This window comes from Cetorhinus maximus, chromosome 15 (genome assembly GCF_964194155.1).
Source record: "Cetorhinus maximus chromosome 15, sCetMax3.hap1.1, whole genome shotgun sequence".
NCBI lineage: Eukaryota > Metazoa > Chordata > Chondrichthyes > Lamniformes > Cetorhinidae > Cetorhinus > Cetorhinus maximus.
In genome coordinates, this window is record NC_135893.1 from 4,365,098 (window position 1) to 4,386,548 (window position 21,451).

At 43.9% G+C, this 21,451-nt stretch overlaps 1 protein-coding gene across 1 annotated transcript in view; it reads right to left on the minus strand.

Annotated features, from left to right (window-relative positions):
* Positions 1 to 21,451, minus strand: part of LOC144690364 (tumor necrosis factor receptor superfamily member 5-like) — a 53,121-nt gene that overhangs the window by 24,485 nt on the left and 7,185 nt on the right. The window contains exons 3-6 of the mRNA XM_078557789.1: positions 16,743 to 16,845; positions 14,444 to 14,569; positions 8,066 to 8,212; positions 2,782 to 2,875 (exon numbers count right to left, since the gene is read on the minus strand). Of these exons, the coding sequence (XP_078413915.1) occupies positions 2,782 to 2,875; positions 8,066 to 8,212; positions 14,444 to 14,569; positions 16,743 to 16,845 (470 nt within the window). The remainder of the gene's footprint in view (positions 1 to 2,781; positions 2,876 to 8,065; positions 8,213 to 14,443; positions 14,570 to 16,742; positions 16,846 to 21,451) is intronic.

A 21,451-nucleotide genomic window follows, 5' to 3' on the forward strand; every position in this document is an offset into this window, starting at 1 on the left:
GACAAAGGAACAAAGAAGTGCTGAAGGTGGTGATATTATCTAAACGAATGTGCTAATTAAGAATGGATGGCAGGACACTCAAGGTACAGCTCTAGTGGGGGTGGGGTGGAAAGACTAACAGGGCATTAAAGGTATAGATTTAAAAATAATGGAAATAGGTGGGAAAAGAAAAATCTATATAAATTATTGGAAAAAAACAAAAGGGAGGGGGAAGAAACGGAAAGGGGGTGGGGATGGAGGAGGGAGTTCAAGATCTAAAGTTGTTGAATTCAATATTCAGTCCGGAAGGCTGTAAAGTGCCTAGTCGGAAGGTGAGGTGCTGTTCCTCCAGTTACGTTGGGCTTCACTGGAACAATGCAGCAAGCCAAGGACAGACGTGTGGGCAAGAGAGCAGGGTGAAGTGTTAAAATGGCAAGCGACAGGGAGGTTTGGGTCTTTCTTGCGGACAGACCGCAGGTGTTCTGCAAAGCGGTCGCCCAGTTTACGTTTGGTCTCTCCAATGTAGAGGAGACCGCATTGGGAGCAACGAATGCAGTAGACTAAGTTAGGGGAAATGCAAGTGAAATGCTGCTTCACTTGAAAGGAGTGTTTGGGCCCTTGGACGGTGAGGAGAAAGGAAGTGAAGGGGCAGGTGTTGCAGCTTTTGCGTGGGCATGGGGAGGTGCCATAGGAGGGGGTTGAGGAGTAGGGGGTGATGGAGGAGTGGACCAGGGTGTCCCGGAGGGAACGATCCCTACAGAATGCCGTCAGGGGGGGTGAAGGGAAGATGTGTTTGGTGGTGGCATCATGCTGGAGTTGGCGGAAATGATGGAGGATGATCCTTTGAATGCGGAGGCTGGTGGGGTGATAAGTGAGGACAAGGGGGACCCTATCATGTTTCTGGGAGGGAGGAAATGGCGTGAGGGCGGATGCGCGGGAGATGGGCCGGACACAGTTCAGGGCCCTGTCAACAACTGTGGGTGGAAAACCTCGGTTAAGGAAGAAGGAGGACATGTCAGAGGAACTGTTTTTGAAAGTAGCATCATCAGAACAGATGCGACGGAGGTGAAGGAACTGAGAATGGGATGGAGTCCTTACAGGAAGTGGGGTGTGAGGAGCTGTAGTCAAGGTAGCTGTGGGAGTCGGTAGGCTTGTAATGGATATTGGTGGACAGTCTATCACCAGAAATTGAGACAGAGAGGTCAAGGAAGGGAAGGGAAGTGTCAGAGATGGACCATGTGAAAATGATGGAGGGGTGGAGATTGGAAGCAAAATTAATAAATTTTTCCAGGTCCCAACGAGAGCATGAAGCAGCAGCTAAGTAATCGTCGATGTACCGGAGAAAGAGTTGTGGGAGGGGGCCGGAGTAGGACTGGAACAAGGAATGTTCCACATACCCCATAAAGAGACAGGCATAGCTGGGGTCCATGCGGGTACCCATAGCCACACCTTTTATTTGGAGGAAGTGAGAGGAGTTAAAGGAGAAATTGTTCAGTGTGAGAACAAGTTCAGCCAGACGGAGGAGAGTAGTGGTGGATGGGGATTGTTCAGGCCTCTGTTCAAGGAAGAAGCTAAGGGCCCTCAGACCATCCTGGTGGGGGATAGAGGTGTAGAGGGATTGGACATCCATGGTGAAGAGGAAGCGGTTGGGGCCAGGGAACTGGAAATCGTGTCAGCCTGTTCCTGCCCCACGGAATTCATTTCTCATTATCTTGACTCCCTTCTCTCTCCCCTTGTCCAGTCCCTTCCCACCTACATCCGTGATTCCTCTGACACCTTACGTCACATCAACAATTTCCAGTTCCCTGGCCCCAACCGGGAACTCATAATCGGGAGTTTAGTTGGTTGGGGCGGGTTTGGTGGTGGGAGGTGGGGGTAGTTCAGTGGGATGTCAGGGGCAGGGATAGGGTCAGTATTATAGTTACCCAGAACTTAGAAGTGGTTTTAATTCTTCTAACTCTTTCTAGGTAACTGTTACTGTAAGACAGTCGGAACCATCCGAAGCTTGCAATTTATGCCATGCTTTCAGATAGATCCCATTGCTGGCCAATTGCCCAACAGGAGTTTGAACTTCCTGAGCAATTGCTGTGCAATCCTTAGGTGGGGACTTCCAGGGGTAGGGGGTGGGGATGGGGGGAGTTCCCCAGCACATCCAGTTCCGATGTCCTGGAGCTCAGAAGTTATGGGCTCTGTCCCTTCTCCTCTGATCCCCTCTGTCCTGCAGAGTGCAGATAAAAATGACAAAGTGCAAGCTTGCAGAAATATCCTCAAGTGTTGGAAATCAGCTACAAAGAAGTAAAAACACACTCTCAGAATAAGTCCTGTGAGCAATAGCCTTTCACTTAGACAAAGAAACGCCCGTCCTCGATCAGTATTTCAAGGCTTTCCAGCCTGTCAATTTCACAGACCCATTAATCCCTCCTTTGCTCTCACCATGTTCACCCTGGTGAGCTTCACACAGCCCAGGAAACCCAGTGCTGGCAGTTAAAGCCAGAATGCAGAGATAAATCTTCAGCCAATTGTTTTTAACGTAAGTAATGCATCGCCCGAACTGTCCCACAGGGGCTTTGCATGTGCTTCCGAAACAGGACTGGTTAAAGAAGTTGTCACGTTCTTGTCGTGTTCCCAATATGCTGGCATTTTTGCTTCTTTAACGACCCCGCCACCCATTCCAATCTACACAAACTGACAGCCCTTCCCCAGCCACGAAGTTCAAATTCCCCTCTGTATATTTGCAAATTACAACCAACCATACACTGATGTAGCAAGTTAAAAATTCTGGAATTTTTTTGATGTACTTACTCAGTCCATTTCTCACATGCTTCAGTTGATGAATCGGTTCTTGAATATGTTCCTTCAGGGCACACCTCGCACACAGTATCTGTGAAATCTGTACCTGAAAAATAAATGTATCAATGTCGGTATCAGATCTTTGGAACTGACTTTGTATTGCCAAGGTCTGTTTGGAAAGCAGGCCTTATGCTTGAAATTACCAGCTATAATACAAGGTACATGAAAATCTGTGTAACTTGCAGGTAATGCACCCAAATTCACTCAGTAATGGTCCCTGCAGCCTGAAAGAGTGACCCAGCAGGATCATCACCAGAGGCTCTTCTGACCAGTATTCACCACTATTGAGACCTCAAAATCAGGACCACCATTCCCGTTATTGTTTTATGCCAGTTTACTCTCAATTATTTGAAGCTTTTTTGTTCTAAAACCACCCGCATTTAAAATAGGGCAAAATAAAACTTGAGGGGAGGTGTAGTATAAGGGTTTGGCACATAAAGGGTTTTTACGTTACCATTACCACAAAATTTTTTGTCTTATCATTATGAATGATAAAGTCGCCATGTTGTACACCATGTTTTTGGGAAGTTACAGGTGCCCACACAGCCACTCGTACATTGTTTCGGTCTGATTATTTTGTGTGCTTAATTATCTCTAACCGGTGTTGGCTTACAGCTTGCACTCAGTAATCACTGTAAACATGTTCAATAAAATAATTAGCACCCCTTAAGATCCAATTATCTTGTGTACTTAAATCTACTGTGTGGGGTTGCAGTTTGCAGTCCATCTTAAGAGGTAAGGACTGTATTACTCCTACTCTTCTTACTGGAGGAATTTGGGATATAGGAGGGAGGTCTGTTGTAAAATGGTGGATGTAGTTCGATAGTTCTTAGTAAGTTATTCGTAGACTTAGGTAGTTCAACCAAAAGTGTTTATTAACCACTAGTAACTATATATATATATATATATATGTATACAGTAAAGGGTCTAACCTAGGAGCTGTCTACATGCTTGCTTCTACACACAGCTCTGTCCAACACTACACTGGCCTCGAGCTGCGAATCATGTGTCCCCTTACATCATTATGTGGGTGGTGCTGCACCCAGTCCCATGTTAACTCTTTATGTTTCAGACCCTTATATACATCTCCGCCGAAGTCTTTATCCAACGTATTTATAAGTTATCCCTGTTTACCCACTGTATTAACAACATTACTACTATCACATCTCCCGTCTTCAAGTCTCTGAGTTCACTGGTTCAGGCGGTCTGGAGGCGTTGTAACCCTTCTATATCTTGTTCTCACTACAATCAGAGGAATGGTAGGCCCTATCATTGCAGGTCCACCTTATTGAATTGGAAGTTGTTCTGGCATCAGGGTGTCTTTTCATCATTTTTCTGTTCTTTGACACTGAATTGCTCTTTGCTGATTCCCCAGTTGTAGTGACAGAAATTAGTTGGTTTACCCTGTTCTTTACGAGGTAAAGGAATTCACAGCTCATCTCTACAGTGTTCTTTCCTTTCCTTCCATCGTGTGGCTCGTCATGATACATATTGGGACAGAAGATGGCCCTTCCTGTTGTGAGGGTGTGATTGGTATTCAGCTCACCTTTTCGCTTGGCAGCATGTTGTGATCAGTGGATGGCTGCTACTATTCTCCAACATCATCCATGGCACTGTCATGCTGGCTGGAGATTGCAGCGTCGCCTTTGTGGCCTCCGAGTTTATCTGACCAACAGAGTCAGAGCCAGAGGTTGAGGTTCTTCTCGCTGCTGGTTGCTCTCTTGATTATCATCAACTCCAGGCGCTGTGGTAACCATGTGAATGGTTGGCTGCTCTGACCAATGAAGGGCTTCTGGTACCTGCACAGAAAGTGGACAAACCAGCTGTGCAAAGAGAGAAGACAATTCAGAGATGAAGGCCTAGTCGAGAGGACCTTTCTTGTTGGAGTGCTTGGGAAATTGCAGTTCTGTATAATTTATGACAGATGTTGTCTTGACATCTTCTGCTTTTTTGAGGAGATTTAGGGTTACACAGGCATCTCTGCTCAGGAGAGAAAAAGAATGGTTACAGGTGATGTACATTAGCTCGAAGGTTTGATTGGCACCGTAACTTAATGGTTCCAGAATTATGCCTATGACCGGAAGTCGGATACCTCTGGGCCCATAAAGTGGTGTGTCTGTTGTTCTTAGCCAGGGGGGTCTCAGCCACGGTTCTTTGCCAATAGGATGGTAACCTTGGTTCTCATGTCCAACTTAAAGTTTGTGAGATTTACTGAGATGTCTGCATTCCAGAATGAAAATCCAGGGTCTTTGACCTGACCCAAGAAGCATGGTTGTGTGTCCTCTTGGTGTGCTGTCTTGACCTCATGAATCATCTTGCGATCCTCTGTGTTTTGATGTTTTAGCTTTGCACATTTTTCCAATGTGTCCTTTTCAGTTGCATTAAAAGCATTGGGCTGAAATTGCTGGACACTGATCATGCCTGTGGGGCCGCTTTGCTCCACAGTGCTGGCATGGTTGCTCTACTACTCAGTTAGGGTATTGTTTCCCTTGGCTTGGAGTGTCCCTGTTTCTGTGCTGTTTCTCTAGCTGGACAGTGGGGTTTACTTTGTACCACGGTTTACTTTCTCCTCTTAATATGGATCTGTACTCAAATAGATTTCAGATTGCTTGACAAGGGTCAAATCTTCCTTCACTTGAAGCATGTCTGAGAGTATGTCGTCCGCCACTCCTACACTATTGTATCCCAGATTAGCTCAGATTTCACATCACCGTAATCACGGCCTTCGGCCATCTGTACAGCTCATTAATGAAGGAGACAACAGATTTGCCTGGACGCTAGACATGTTTGTTAAATTTTGCTCTTTCAAGGATTCTGTTACTTCAGAAGTTTAAAAGAAGTGTTGAATGGTTTTCAAACTTCATCAAATTATGCAGATGATTCATTTATTCCTTATCTAGCTATTATATCATTGGCTATCAGGCCTACCGAATAAAGCAGTGTGTTAACTTGTTCAGCTTCTGTCTTTTTATCCAAACCTGAAGCAATCCTGTGTCTAAGGAATGGCTTTCTCAAGTTTCCCAACTTTGTGATTGATTTGGGCCTTGGATAAATCCAAGGAACAGTAGATTTCTGATGCATGGTTAAATATTTTTAAATGCAGGTTCAGCTTTAAGAGGTTTCCGAAAATCCAAGATGGTGCCACTGTATGCTTCTGTGCAAAGGGTTTTTCGCATTTGCTGGTTTTGGCAGGCTCCTGCAGGCATGGTGCTCGCAATCTCAACATTTAGATTTTTTGAACAATGGCTGCCCGGACAAACTAGTTAAAGCGCTCCCTGCTTTAGTATTATGTTTTTGGGTTGTTGAATTGTCGAATTCTGGCTTTTGCTTGGTTGTAAAGTTGCCTACTCAGTCGTGATTAATCTTTCATTATTTTTTTCCTTTTAGAAGTGGGCTTGGCTGTGGCAGCATAATTTAGGCACAGAATCAGGAATCGGGTTTCTCTCAGTGTGATTTAAATGGCAATTTCTGACCACTGCAATTTTTAAACTTCTTCAGGACTTGCTTAGTCCAGGAATCTTTTTACTTTTTATCTCATACCCGCTAGGTCTGCTGACTCTGCATCTCTGGGTTTTGAAACTTGGTTTCCATGGGATCCCATGTAGTCTTTGGCTGCAGTGAAGAGTTTTATTTCTGCCCTCAGCTTCCAAGTTTTCTTTGGAGCTTTTCTCTGGTGATTTCCATCTGCGCTTTCGCTTCTTGAGCTTTTCTGCCGGTCAGAATGCTTCTTTGATTTTTTTCCTTTGGTGTTCCAGGATTTTAATTTTCTTCTGCAGCCTTTGCAAGGTTTTGGGTTCTTCCATTCACCATCACCATGTTGTAGGATGTTGGGTACAGCTCAGTAACTCTTAGTAAGGTAATAATAGTCTTAGGTTGTTCAATTGTCAGTATTTATTAACTACTAGTAACTATATCCATGTGTACAGTAAAGGGTCTAAGCTAGGAGCTGTCTCCATGTTTGCTTCGACACACCGTTCTGTCCAACACTGCAATGACCTCTAGGTGTGGGTCATGAGTTCTCTTACATCACTATGTGAATGGTACTGTACCCTGTCCCACATAAACCCTTTATACAACACGGTGCAGACAGCAGGAATAAAGCTATCAAAAGCTCTGCCATCAATGGTTGGAAAATGGGAGGGAGAGTTGTCCAGGAGGCTGGAATCAGAGGGTTGTCAGGTTCATGAGAGGATCTGTGGCTGGAAGTAGTTACAGAGGTAGGGATGTGAAAATCCATGGAGGGATTTGAGGATGAAGCCAGTGATTTTAAATGGGATCTGTTGTCTAACAGGGAAGACGTGCAGGTCGGTGAGCAGAGATGATGGGGTAATGGTGTGGACAGGAATGTGGGAAGCCCAGGTTTCAGGCAAAATTGAGTTTTGCCCAGTAAAAGGCAAGTGATGAATTAGGCAAAGGGAGCCTAAATCCATATGGCCTAATAATAGGTGAAAAATGTTCCATAGGATGAATTAGTGCATCTGAAGATAGGCCTAAAGGGCTGAATTTTCACTTTGGGGGCACAAAATAAGAGCTGGGACTATTTCCAGATCTCAAACCAGCCCAAAAGGGGCAATGTTGACCTGGAATGTTGACAAGTCCCCTTAATTGACACTGGGACTGTTTAAGGGCAGCTGGCGGGCTCTCGAAGCTGGATTGCCAGAGGCCTTCCAGCTTCAGAGATGCGCCCGGTTGCAGTGCAAGTTAAACAATTATTGAGCCTAACAGCCTGTCTGCCTTGTGGGGCGGGTAGTCTTCCAGTGCCCTGAACCCACATCGGCCATAATGGCTGACGTCAGGAAGGGGGTCAGGAAGCCAGCACGCCAGCCAGCCACATAATTTTTGTGCCCCATTTGCCTCCATTCCCGATGTCAGCAAGGCCCAAAAATCCAGCCCAGAGACTGTCCCAGATTTGTCCATGATCCTTATTGGAATAAACCTGACAAGCTTCAGGTGCCATTCGGGTGTCCCAATGCAGATTGCCTGTCTGGGAACAAGCTCCCTCTAGTTATATCAAATTTGGTTTGTTTCCCTAGTCCTGCCCATAATCAAATCCATCAGACCAATAAAAGGTCAAATGACACTTTAGGATCAAGTATATGGCAACCAGCCTTCGTACCTGATTGTCCATCCTCTGCTGCTACTATCCTAAGGGATATAGTGGAGGAAAGTCATGCATATTATCTTTCACCATAAGAGAGGATTAATTAATGAAACATAAGGAACTCTGAAGCCATACCTTTCTCTTTAACTCCTTCACCTGGAGGGCATGTTTTATGCTTTCTACCCAGCTGGCAGGGTTTGTCTATGCAGTAATAACCTTCTCTTGGTTCACATACTGTATTTTGTGTATAGGTACATTCACGTTTAACTTGAAGCCCAAGCTCTATAAATAGAAAACATGATAGAAATGAAATATGAACTACTTCATTTTATACCTCCTTATGAGGTACACAATGGATACAAAACATGAAATAGCGAAGGCTTCTCTTTTAAGATTAGAATCTAGAGGATTGATTTTGACTTTTGGGTGGCCAACTGGGTGGAGCGCATCAGCCAATCATTCAATCTAATGAAGAAGAGGGCACCATGATTCGGAGCCCCCAGACTTGTTGACATGAGCCAGCAAGTTGTAATATTTAATAAGGGGGCGTGGATTGGGGGCCAATCTCAGAGTCACAAAGTTCCTGCTTTTCCAGTAACTTGTTCTCATTGTTTCTTTATTGTCATGTTTCTATTTTGCACATTCCTTTCAAACATTTTCCCCTTCCTTCACACAGAGACTCTGACTGGCGATTTTCTGGTTCATATTTTTCAGTTAATATTTTTAATGTTTTCCTCAGATTCTTGAGTGCTTTTTTATAGATCAGTTTTTTTTAAATCATATATACTGAGTGTCTTGGCTTTCACTTACAGGAGGAGATTAAGAATGGGAAAATTTTGATTTGGCTCATTTGTGGCTGCATTTAGCTCCTTCCATTTCTTGTTAACAATCCTTTCAGCATTCCTTTCTTACAACTTTGTTGACGACTACCACCTAGTTCTGTAGGAGCATTAGAAGGTAGAACAGGAGTAGACAATTCAGTCCTTGAACCTTTTCAATTGAATTATGGCTTGTGTTCCTCCACATCATTTACCCCTCTTTGCTCCGTATCATTTTGATACACTTACCAAAAATCTATCAAATTCAATCTTGAAAATTTCAACTGACCTAGAACCCAGAGACTTTCAGGAAGGCAGTTCCATATTTCCACTATCCTTTATTTGAAAAAACTACTTTCAAATTTCACCCTTAAATGGCTGAGTTCTAATTTTAAGATTACACCCCTTGTTTTGGATTTTCACCCCATTTGAGTTTCTCTGTATCTTGTCAATTAAATCCCTTTAATGTTTTAAAGCGCTTGATTACTTCAGCCCTCAGAACTAAGCTCAAGGCAATACAAACAGAATTCATGAAATTTGTACTCACAATTTATTTTTCCCGTTAATTCCTAATATAATTCTGATGAATCTGTGCTGCACCCCCACCAAGGCCAATGTCCAAGGTCAACAACCTGAATCATGAACAGGGCCTTCCTCTCTCCACTGATGATGCTGCCTGACTTGCTGGGCACTTACAGAACTTTATATTTACATGTTAAATATGCGGGCAGTTGTTTTTCATCCCCAATAGTTCAGTACTGTAATTAAATGCCCCAAGCAGTCTGGATTATATTGCATTAGCTCATTTCAACGAGAGTATCTGAAGGGATGAACTGGTTTCATGTCCACGGGCAGAAGACTCAGCAACTGCTCCCATTCCTCTACAACACAGATGTGTGTCCTGCCTGAAAGGACGTCCTTTGTTCATTGACTGCTGATGCTTCATCCTGAGCACTTGTTGGGTCGTTTTTTTGTCAGTGGTGGTTTGTCATTGTCTTCCACTCATCCAAGCCTACTGTAGCCAGAACAGGAGTTGAACCCATACTGTTGCCATTATTCCGAACCACACACTAACCACATAAGCTAACCAGCCACCTTCCTCTACTACATTAAATGACAAAAGAACAAAGAACTAAGAAAAGTACAGCATAGGAACAGGCCCTTCGGCCTTCCAAGTCTGCGCCGATCATATTGCCCGTCAACTAAAACATTTTGTACTTCCGGGGTCCGTATCCCTCTATTCCCATCCTATTCATGTATTTGTCAAGCTGCCTCTTAAACACCACTATCGTACCAGCTTCCACCAGCTCCTCTGGCAGCGAATTCCAGATACTCACTACCCTCTGCGTAAAAAACTTGCCCCGCGCATCTCCTCTATAGTTTTCTCCTCTCACCTTAAATCTATGTCCCCTAGTAATTGACTCTTCCACCCTGGGAAAAAGCTTCTGACTATCTACTCTGTCCATGCCACTCATAATTTTGTAAACTTCTATCAAGTCGCCCCTCAATCTCTGTCGCTCTAGTGAGAACAATCCGAGTTTCTACAACCTCTCCTCATAGCTAATGACCTCCAGACCAGGCAGCATCCTGGTAAACCTCCTCTGCACCCTCTCCAACGCCTCCATATCCTTCTGGGAATGTGGTGACCAGAATTGCACGCAATATTCCAAGTGTGGCCTAACCAAGGTTCTATACAGCTGCAGCATGACTTCCCAGCTTTTATACTCAATACCCCTGCCAATGAAGGCAAGCATGCCATATGCCTTCCTGACTATCTTATCCACCTGCGTTGCCACTTTCAGTGACCTGTGGACCTGTACACCCAGATCCATCTGCCCGTCGATGCACTTAAGGGTTCTGCCATTTACTGTATAATTCCTGCCTGTATTAGACCTTCCAAAATGCATTACCTCGCATTTGTCCGGATTAAACTCCATCTGCCATTTCTCCGCTCAAGTCTCCAACCGATCTATATTCTGTTGTATCCTTTGACAATCCTCTTCACTATATGCAACTCCTCCAACCTTAGCGTCGTCTGCAAACTTACTAATTAGCCCAGTTACATTTTCCTCCGAATCATTTATGTATACTACAAACAGCAAAGGTCCCAGCACTGATCCCTGTGGAACACCACTAGTCACAGCTCTCCATTCAGAAAAGCACCCTTCCACTGCTACCCTCTGTCTTCTATGACCAAGCCAATTCTGTATCCATCTTGCCAGCTCACCTCTGATCCCGTGCGACTTTACCTTCTGTACCAGTCTGCCATGAGGGACCTTGTCAAAGGCCTTACTGAAATCCATGTATATAACATCCACTGCCCTTCCATCGTCGATCATCTTTGTCACTTCCTCGAAAAACTTGATCAAGTTAGTGAGACACGACCTCCCCATCACAAAACCATGCTGCCTCTCACTAATACGCCCATTTGCTTCCAAATGGTAGTAAATCCTGTCACAAAGAATCTTCTCCAACAATTTCCCTACCACTGACGTAAGGCTCACCAGCCTGTAATTTCCTGGATTATCCCTGCTACCCTTCTTAAACAATGGAACAACATTGGCCATTCTCCAGTCCTCTGGGACCTCACCCGTAGCCAGTGAGGATACAAAGATTTCTGTCAAGGCCCCAGCAATCTCCTCCCTTGCCTCCCTCAGTAATCTGGGGTAGATCTCATCTGGCCCTGGGGACTTATCCACCTTAATATTCTTCCAAACACCTAAATCCTCCTCTTTTTTGATCTCAACATGATCCAGGCTATCTACACACTCATCCCAGACAAATCGACTGCTAAGTCCTTCTCTTTGGTGAATACTGATGAGAAGTATTCATTTAGTATCTCTCCCATTTCTTCTGGCTCCGCACACAGATTCCCACCTCTGTCCCTGAGTGGGCCTACCCTTTCCCTGGCTACCCTCTTGCTTTTTACATATGTATAAAAGGCCTTGGGATTTTCCTTAATCCTGGTTGCCAGTGACTTTTCATGACACCTTTCAGCCCTCCTGACTCCTTGCTTAAGTTTCTTCCTACTTTCTTTATATTCTCCACGGGTTTCATCTGTTCCCAGCCTTCTAGCCCTTACGAATGCTTCCCTTTTCTTTTTGACTAATCTCACAATATCCTTCATTATCCAAGGTTCCTGAAACTTGCCATGCTTATCCTTCATCCTAGCAGGAACATGCCAATCCTGAATTCTTATCAACTGATGTTTGAAAGCCCCCCACATGTCAGTTGTTGATTTGCCATCAAACATCCGCCTCCAGTCTAGATTCCTCAGTTCCTGCCTAATATTGTTATCATTAGCCTTCCCCCAATTAAGCACCTTAACCCGAGGACTCCTGTTATTCTTATCCACCAGTACCTTGAAACTTACTGAATTATGGTCACTTTTCCCAAAATGCTTCCCTACTGAAACTTTGACCACCTGGCCGGGTTCATTCCCTAATACCAGGTCCAGTATTGCCCCTTCCCTAGTTGGACTATCTACATATTGTCTCAGGAAGCACTCCTGGACGCACCTTACAAATTCTGCACCATCCAAACTCCTAGCACTAAGTGATTCCCAGTCAATATAGGGAAAGTTAAAATCACCCACCACAACAACCCTATTGCTTTTACATCTTTCCAAAATCTGCCTACATAACTGTTCCTCAATCTCCCGCCGGCAATTGGGAGGCCTTTAGTAAACCCCGAACATTGTGACTGCACTCTTCCTATTCCAGAGTTCTACCCATATTGCCTCGCTGCATGAGCCCAACGAGGTATCCTCCTGTTGTACAGCTGTGATATTCCCCTTAACCAGCAGTGCAACTCCCCCAACTCTTTGACATCCCTCTCTATCCTGCCTGAAACATCTAAATCCTGGAACGTTTATCTGCCAATCCTGTCCATCCTTCAACCAAGTCTCTGTAATAGTAATAACATCATATTCCCAAGTACTAATCCAAGCTCTCAGCTCATCTGCCTTGCCTGTTATACTTCTCGCATTGAAACAAATGCATTTCAGACCCCCAGTCCCACTGTGTTCAGTAATTTCTCCCTGCCTGCCCTTCCTTTTAGTCCTACTGGCCATATTCACTGGTTCCCAGACCTTTATTTCACCTGCTGACCTGTTTCTCTGGTTCCATACTAGTTTAAACCCTCCCAAGTGACACTAGCAAACCTTGCAGCCAGGATATTGGTGCCCCTCCAGTTTAGATGCAACCCGTCCTTCTTGTACAGGTCCCATCTGCTCTAGAAGAGATCACACTGATCCAGATATCGGAAACCCTCCCTCCTACACCATCTGTTCAGCAACGTGTTCAGCTGCACTATTTTCCTATTTCTAAGCTCACTGGCACGTGGTACCGCTGCTCTGGGTACTGCTGTTGTTTTCCCCTGATAGGCCATCCCCCCCCAACAGTATCCAAAATGGTATACCTGTTAGAGTGGGGGACAGCCACAGGGGATTTCTGCACTGATTGCCTGCCCCTTCTAGCGGTCACCCATCTATCTGTCTGTACCTTGGGTGTGACCACATTTCCAAAACTCCTGTCAATGACGCTTTCCGCCACGTGACTGCTCCTAAGTGCATCAACTGCTGCTCCAACCGATCCATGCGGTCTGTGAGGAGCTGCAATTGGGTACACTTCCTGCAGATGTAGTTGTCCGCGACACTTGAAGCATCACAGATTTCCCACATCCCACAGGTGAAGCATTTCACCCCAGCAGAAGAGGACTTGGCTGTCATGGCCCCTTCCTCTCAACAGATTGTTTCCTTTATGAATAGTGACTATTTGGGTGACGGTCAGGAGAGTTAATGGCACTGGCGCAACCACATACCAGCATAGGTCAGCATTCTTGGCAAAAGAGACGACAGAAAAAGTGTGCTTGTCTAACAGGAAATGTGATAAATGTAATTGACATTTAATCTGATCACACCAAACTCCAAAACAAGGTTTTGGTCACAGGAAATTCTACATCAGATTTGAAGTTGAACTGTACGATTTCATCATTGATATAGTCAGACACTCCCTCCCCAACAGCACTGTGGGTGTGCATACACCACACGGACTGCAGCACTTTCAAGAAGGCAGTTCACCACTATCTTCTCAATGGCAATTAGGGATGGGCAATAAATGCTGGACTAGCCAGTGAAGTCCACGTCCCATAATTGAATAAAAAACAAATTATGGATCTGTAGATCAACAACAAGGTCCAGGAATATTATTTGAATAAAATTTGTGGTACTATAGAACTGTGCAAGTAAAGGCTTCCGGCACTGTCTATCCCCTGTGAATAAATGTATCTGTTAGCATCACCCGGAGCAGCGCTGCATGCATGAGATTTTCCACTGTTTGTTCAAGAGTAGTGAGAGCAAACCAGTTAAGGAAAATCTTGAACAATGATGTTTTGCTAAACCATAGCATTTTTAAACAATGGCTTGATAACTGCTCCTAAGAAAATACTCAATCTACAAAACTGTTTAGAACCTAAGAAATAGGAGCAGGAGGCCATACTGTCTCATGAACCTGCTCTACAATTCAATAAGATCAAAGCTGATCTGATCTTGGCCTCAACTCCACATTCCAGCCTGTTTCCCCATAACCCTCGACTCCCCTATAGTTCAAAAATATGTCTATCTGTGCCTTGAATATATTTAACCAGTCAGCCTCCACAACACTCTGGGTAAAATAAATGTGACTGTGATGTTTACCTTGATCACAAGCTGCACATTTAAAACATTTCTCTAACCCATTAGGATGGTCGATATATTCTCCAGTTGTACATGGTTTACATATTGTACCAAATTCTGTCGTGCAATGATTGAACACTATAGTGCCTGCAAAACAAAAACATATGTGTAAGTCAGATGCGAAATTACAAAACTTATACTGCTCCCAGAAAACTGTTGACAGAAAGGATTTTGCTGCAAAAAGCTATGAAATTGAAATGAGAACCTTTATTATTTTTAGACAGCAATTACAGAAGATCAGAAAAAACAGGAAAATTATAGTATAATCAAGGGGTTTACTCATGTAAGGGCATGAAGTTTGGGTACTTACCCATTAGATATCAGGAGTAAGTGAAGTTTTAACAATGTAATATATCTTTAAGCTGTTGCTGCAATTCCACATTCTTTGGGTGCTTTTCTATACTTGTTAAAAGTCTCAATAGTCTGCAGGGAGTTGTCTGGCTGGTGCTGAAGTACCTTATTGATGACTTAATGGCTTGTGCACAAACTAATTTCACCCAGACATGGGTGACTTCATTGGGCTTCCTCTTGGAATTGTGCATGATTGCAAAAATGTTAGAGGTCACGCAGAGCAGGATGAGCTGCTAGCACAGGGAGGAGGAGGAGGGCTAGAAGACAACTCAGCAGAAGGCCATATTCGCAGAGGGTCTTTAGGGAATAGATTTACTGCAGCACAGATGTCTGGAGTGCTGTGAACCCCTGGAAGCCCCTTTCACTTTGGTATTAAGAGTCATGATGGCAGCAGGCTGAGCTTCTATCTCAGCAAGCTGAGTTTGCATAACAACAGTCTCAGCTTCCACTGCAGCACTCGAGAGTGAATGTATGCTGCTTGTGCTGTAATGAAAGCCCAGACACCGGCCGTCAAATGCAGCATATTTGCTGGTTCCACAAGTGTGTTTGTTAAGGTGACCTTCCATTCCACCTTTGAAAGTGTGAGTTCCAAGCTCTGTGGAATGCCCTGTGTCAAGTTGGTGCTGGACTCCTTCATAGTCCTTAACACAGAATGCAGGTTTTCCTGCAGGTAGCCTGGCCTATCTAAAGTCCTCACCTGAGTCCTCTGCTGCAGAAGTAGTGTGCAACCTTATAGCATTTGAAGATATACTTGCTAACCTTGACAACTTGTGTGAGAACATTAAACTTCCTGCACTGCATCCAGGTCCTTGGGACTAGATTCCTGGCATTGACCTCGTCTGTTCCCTTTTGTCACTGCTTTCTGAGCATGTACCTGGAAGGCTTCCGGCACCTCCCCCACCTCCCCCTTTAGGGTCCAGAATTTCTCTTTTTCCTTTCATCTCTTCCACCAAGACCTCCAGTACAGCATCTGAAAGCCTTAGTCCATGCTCTCTCCTCTTACCAGCCATTGTTGATTCTGACATCGTGCAATATTTAGAATGATCGCAGCACCACCAGCAGCTACAATGCCCTTCCCCTTTAACAGGTGCAGTCCAGGTACCAACACTATTGACCCTTCTGTTGGTGTGTGCAGCCATTGAACAGTCTGGGGAGTATTGGCTGCACGCAGAAAGCGTTGGAAGGCACAGGCAGCACGATTTTAGCATTTTGCCTGGCTTTCAAATAATGGGCGTGGTTTAATTGTGTATCACACTCCCTGTGCCCTCCTTTAGGGGTTATCCAATTTAATCTCCTGCGTGTTTTAGTGAGGATTCTTCAATCTGATTGGTTGACCCTTGTGTTTTTTCCTCCTACTCAGATGCCTGATTACAGCAACCCTCTGCTCAAAGGACTGCGAAAACTTGGATGCAGCTGTCAGCGAGGTGAACGGCTCATTGAAAAACATGGAGTAGCCAATATATTAACAGGAGTATTAAAACATGAAACCTCAGTCAGCATTTTCTGCACAGCCACAGCCTCGTCTTATTTATGATTTAAGTAAGTATACCTGAAAATGAATATTCCAAAGTTTATTGTGGTAAAATTAGAAACAATTTTACATACAAATACCATTGGGTAGGTGTCATTGAAAAATATAATCAACAATACAACTATTAATCAGAGCTTTAAATACTGAAACAATTAATGACCTGTATACTTTTGAGAAACTGAAATGTTTTACAGAAAAAAACACATACCTTAATTAATATTTAAGGAGAAGGGGAAACAGGCGCCATATGTCTCATACAATAGGCAACAGACACTGATAGAAGAACATTTATTCATGTAGCACTTTCAAAAGTTAAAGAAAATGACCACATTTTTTGTGGGGTAATGACAATTGTTTAAAACACAGGCCATCACTTACCTGGTGAACACATCGAGCAGCACTCTCCATTAATGGTATACTCGCCTTGGCCACAACAGACCACAACTTGTAGGTATTGAACCAATAGGAGGATGAAACAAATCTGAAAAAAATAAGTGAATTGCCATGCACTTTAATTACTATATTTTACTTTGTGTCCATTTTCCCCTTCAACAACAACAACTTGTACTTATTTAACACTTTTAACATAATAACATGGTCTCAAAGCACGTTATAGAAGTTTTATAAAACAAAATGTGACACTGGGCCACATAAGGAGATAATATGGTAGATGACCAAAAGTTTAGTCAAAAGGGTAGGTTTTAAGGAGCATCTTAAAGAAGGAAAAGAAAGGTCGAGAGGCTTAGAGGTTTAGTGAGGGAATTCCAGTGCTTAGAGCCTTGCCAACTGAAGGCATGGTCACCGATGACGGAGTGATTAGTTTTCCAATTCGGTACTGATCTTCCTTCAGTAGAGTAGTACAGGCTGAGCTGTGGAATTCTCCATCCCCATCAAAGCTGACCATCAGTGAGAATTAAACACTTTCAGTCAGAAGATTCTTCCCAGCTGATTTTTATTATGAAGTGCTTGGAAGAAAAGCCTAACAGAGCATACTACAATGTTTATATGTGATTAAAACGATGGGATCGGGAACAATAACCTTGAGAAGGAAGGAAAAAGCAATTTATGCAACTGGAAAAAGCTTTCGTAATGAATTACTGGACAGACAACAGAGTATGGATTAATTTTTAAAAACATGTTTTACATTGTTCTACAGGCTCTGCACTGACAGTTAAAAGAAGGCACAGATACTCTATTATCACTAAAAGAATAAAGACCTTTTCATGCAGATGGTCAGCAAAACCTACTAGGTATTCAACAAGATCTGAACAATTGAAGTAGTTTATAAATATTTTTTGTAAATAAAACACTTTTGTGCTTGGCGATAAACTGTACTTTATAAGTACATAGACAATTTCTATTAATTTAGAGTCATTTTATTCAAATTACTGGATTTATTTGTATGTTTTAAACCCCAAATCCGTTCTGATTAAAAGAAAATTTCATAGAAATGGAATATTTTAGGTGTAAAAATTGGCTCACTGATAAATCAAGAATACTAAAAAATAAAAATAAGTTTATGCATTTTAACTGTTTGTGGCAGTTCCTGAATCCTGATTTGTAGCTTTGAAGAAAAAAAATAAGTAATTTGACTTGTTAACTACTATTTCAAGATTGGTAAGTTTTCCTAACTATGTATATGCATATGAATCTGCATGGCTAATTGAACAGGTAGTGAGTGATTACCAGGTATTTGTAGCTAGGTATAACCAGAGAATACCCCGAGTACTGCTAGGTTGGTGACACTGTGCTATTGTCATCTATCGTGGAAAGAAAATAAATCCGCTAACCTAAGTAAATTTGCACCCTGACAATCAGGCAATATATTTAAAATAGCAGCATAATTAGCTAAAGTTCCCAATTTTACTAAGAGATTCAATTGTTTAACAGCTAACCAGGTGGAAACTCCAAACAAAGAAGAACTAATGGCTTTGTCAGTTGGTAGCACTCTCGTATCTAAGTCATAAAGTTCCATTATAAATATCAAGGCTAGCTCAGTGCAGCACTCCCTAATCACTATTAGAGATGCTGTCTACTGGATGACACGTTAAACCGAGGCCCTGTTTGCCCTCTCAGGTAGATGTAAAAGATCCCATGGCACTATTTTGAAAAACAGCCAATGGGCCGTAAATTCCGATGGAGTGGCAATTGAGTCGATTGCCACTCCACTCAAAAGTTCTCACCTTGAAATTTCCGCGATCCTATCTTGTTCGACCTTGTGACTCAGGTCGGGCGTGAGCTGGTTAGTGCAGTGTATCTCTGGGGCCTTGCGTCAAGGGCTGTGGAGTTGTAGGTAAGGAAGCCAAGCCCCCTCTTTTACTGCACTAGCTGGTGTAAACCAAGTAAGTTTAAGGCCAGGTTTAAAGGTCATTGTCAAGCTAGGAAGAAGGGAAATATATATGGTAAGAGTTTTAGGGTTTAGGATTTCAGGGGCAGGGGGTACGTTTCGAGTTGGGCAGACCTTGGGAGGGTTGGAGATGTCGGACTAGGTCGGGCGGGGGCAAGTCGGGTTGGGGGGGGGCATTGTCACGTAGGGCGGCGGGTTTGTCGGGTCAGGAGGGATGTCAGGTTGTGTCGGGGGGGGAGTTTAACAGGTCAGTTCAGGTCTTGGTGGGGTGGAGGGTTGTTGAATTGGCTAAGCTTGGTGGGTGGGGGGTGGGGGTGGGGGGAGGGGGGGTGGTGTTGGGTCAGAATGGGCCTGGGGTGTGTCAGGTTGGATCGACCCTGGAAGGGAGTGGGGGTGGGAGGGGGGAGATGGATCTGGCTGGGGGCGGGGAAGGGGGGGTCCCGTTGGAGGAAGAGAGGAATACCCATGGGAGTAGGGGGTCCCTTGGGAGGTTGTGGGAATCCCATTGGTTGGGGAGTTCCCATGTGGGGGATTGGTGGGAGAGTCCCATGGGGGCATTAGTTGGGGGCTGGGGGACTCCACCGGGGACGTGTAGTCAAGGGCTTGGGGGAATCCCATGGATGGAGTCCTCTACGAGGGGGTAGTCACGGGTGGGCATGTCCCAGGGGGGAGGGGCGGAGGGTAGTCAAAGGGTGGATGAGTCCCATGGGGAATGTAGTCGGGATGTGCAAGGGGTCCCTTGGGGGTTTGGGGCTGTGGGGTTAGTCTTGTGGGATTCAGTATGGGTCTGTACAAGTTACTCAGAGGCCAGAGTTTGTTTTAATTCTCCTAACTATTTCTGGGTAACTATTGCTGTTACACAGTAGGAACCATCATAAGTTTGCAATTTAAATCGCATTTTCAGATGGTTTCCAGTGCAGAGCAATTGCCCATGGGAGGTTTTCACTTCCCAGACAATTACCATGCATCTTTGGGATACCCCCCCCACCCCCCCAAATACAATACCCTAGAGCTCGGAAATTACAGCCCAATATTTATCCTTCAATCAACCCCACAAAAGCAGATTATCTGGTAATTATCACATTGCTGTTCAGGGGAGCTTGCTGTGTGCAAACTGGTTGCTGCATTTTCCATATGACAGAATCACAAAATTGTTAGGAAATATAGAGATATTTGAAGTAAGTTATGTTTGTATTTGTGGGCGTTAGGAATGAGCTTTAGCTTTAATGTTTCAGTTTGATTTGTATTTCTGCATTTGTGTTTTGAGAAAAGGTCAAATTGAGTTTTAGTCTCGCTTTAAAAGGTGCTTGCATTTCTGATGAGAGTTTTACGACTTAAGAAGTTAAGCAAACACAAGGGTATAAAAATAACAGAGATAAAAACAAAAAACTAATGCGGATGCTGGAAATCCAAAACAAAAACAGAATTACCTGGAAAAACTCAGCAGGTCTGGCAGCATCGGTGGAGAAGAAAAGAGTTGACGTTTCGGGTCCACATGACCCTTCAACAGAACAGTTCTGTTGAAGGGTCGTGTGGACCCGAAACGTCGACTCTTTTCTTCTCCATCAATGCTGCCAGACCTGCTGAGTTTTTCCAGGTAATTCTGTTTTTGTTTTAGAAAAATAACAGTGCTGTTGCCTAGCAATGGGGGTCCAGAGAGGTAGGTCCCTCCCACAGACACAGACAGAAAAGCTAAAAACCCAGCAGTTTTGAGTTCAATTGTTTTGAAGATAGCTGCCAGGCAGAAGCAGCCTAGAAGGAACAGATCCCAAGTCCCAAGCTAAAATTGATTGAAAGTAGTTACCAGAGGAGAGACTGGAGCAAAAGTGACAGATAGCAAGTGCCTAGCTAAAGAAAAGACCCCAAAGTCCAGAGGAGTGAAACAGGAGGAAATCCCAAGCAGATCTTCTGGTCAAAAGGAAGGACAGGAACCTGGAAAAGGTTCTGCTAGGTGAAGTTAAGAGTGAGGGGCAGCGAAAGGCTCCAAGCTTAAAGAGATAAAGGCTTCAGAAGTCAGAAGGATCAAAGAGACAATTGAAGGTTGGTGACTCTTTGCTATGGGCATGTGAAGCAGTGGTACCGTTGACGGCTGAGTCGGTGAGAGAGCGTGCGTGGAAGACAGCTTGAATGCATCTGGTAACCCAGGAGAGAGGAACATCAGAAGGAGAGATTGAAACCCTGGATGTGAACCTTTCCAGAAGGCGTCACTGAGAAAGCGTCGGTTTGGGAGAAGATTCCAAAGTGAGTTTTTCGAGAATGGAGATTGGAAACCCTCATGTGAAAGATGGTTTTCAGTGAGACTGGTTGGCTCATCATGTGACAAGTATTTGGGAGGAGTTGATGAGAGCTCCATTGTATCTGGTTGCAGTGGCATCTGTCACTTGATTTCAGAGCGTGGTGTGTCTGACCACAGATCGCCATAGATTTACATGGCCTCTGCATTTACTGTGAACATTAAAGTATAAGTTAGCCTTTGTAACTTGTGTTATCCTTATGAATCAGTATATATCTGTAAAGGTCTAGTTGTGGGTGAAGGAGTATTGTAATATAGTTCATCTTTTCTTGTTGAATAAATGTTTTATTCTTTTGTTAAAAGTTTATCAGCTGACTTCTGTGTCTCTGTTCAGTAGCTACTCTCCACGTATCTGAACAAACAAATTAAAAGTTAGGATTTATCAAGCTGGGTTCCACTCTGGGATTAGGCTTGTCCAGAGGTAACCTCAGCTGGGATCATAACAGA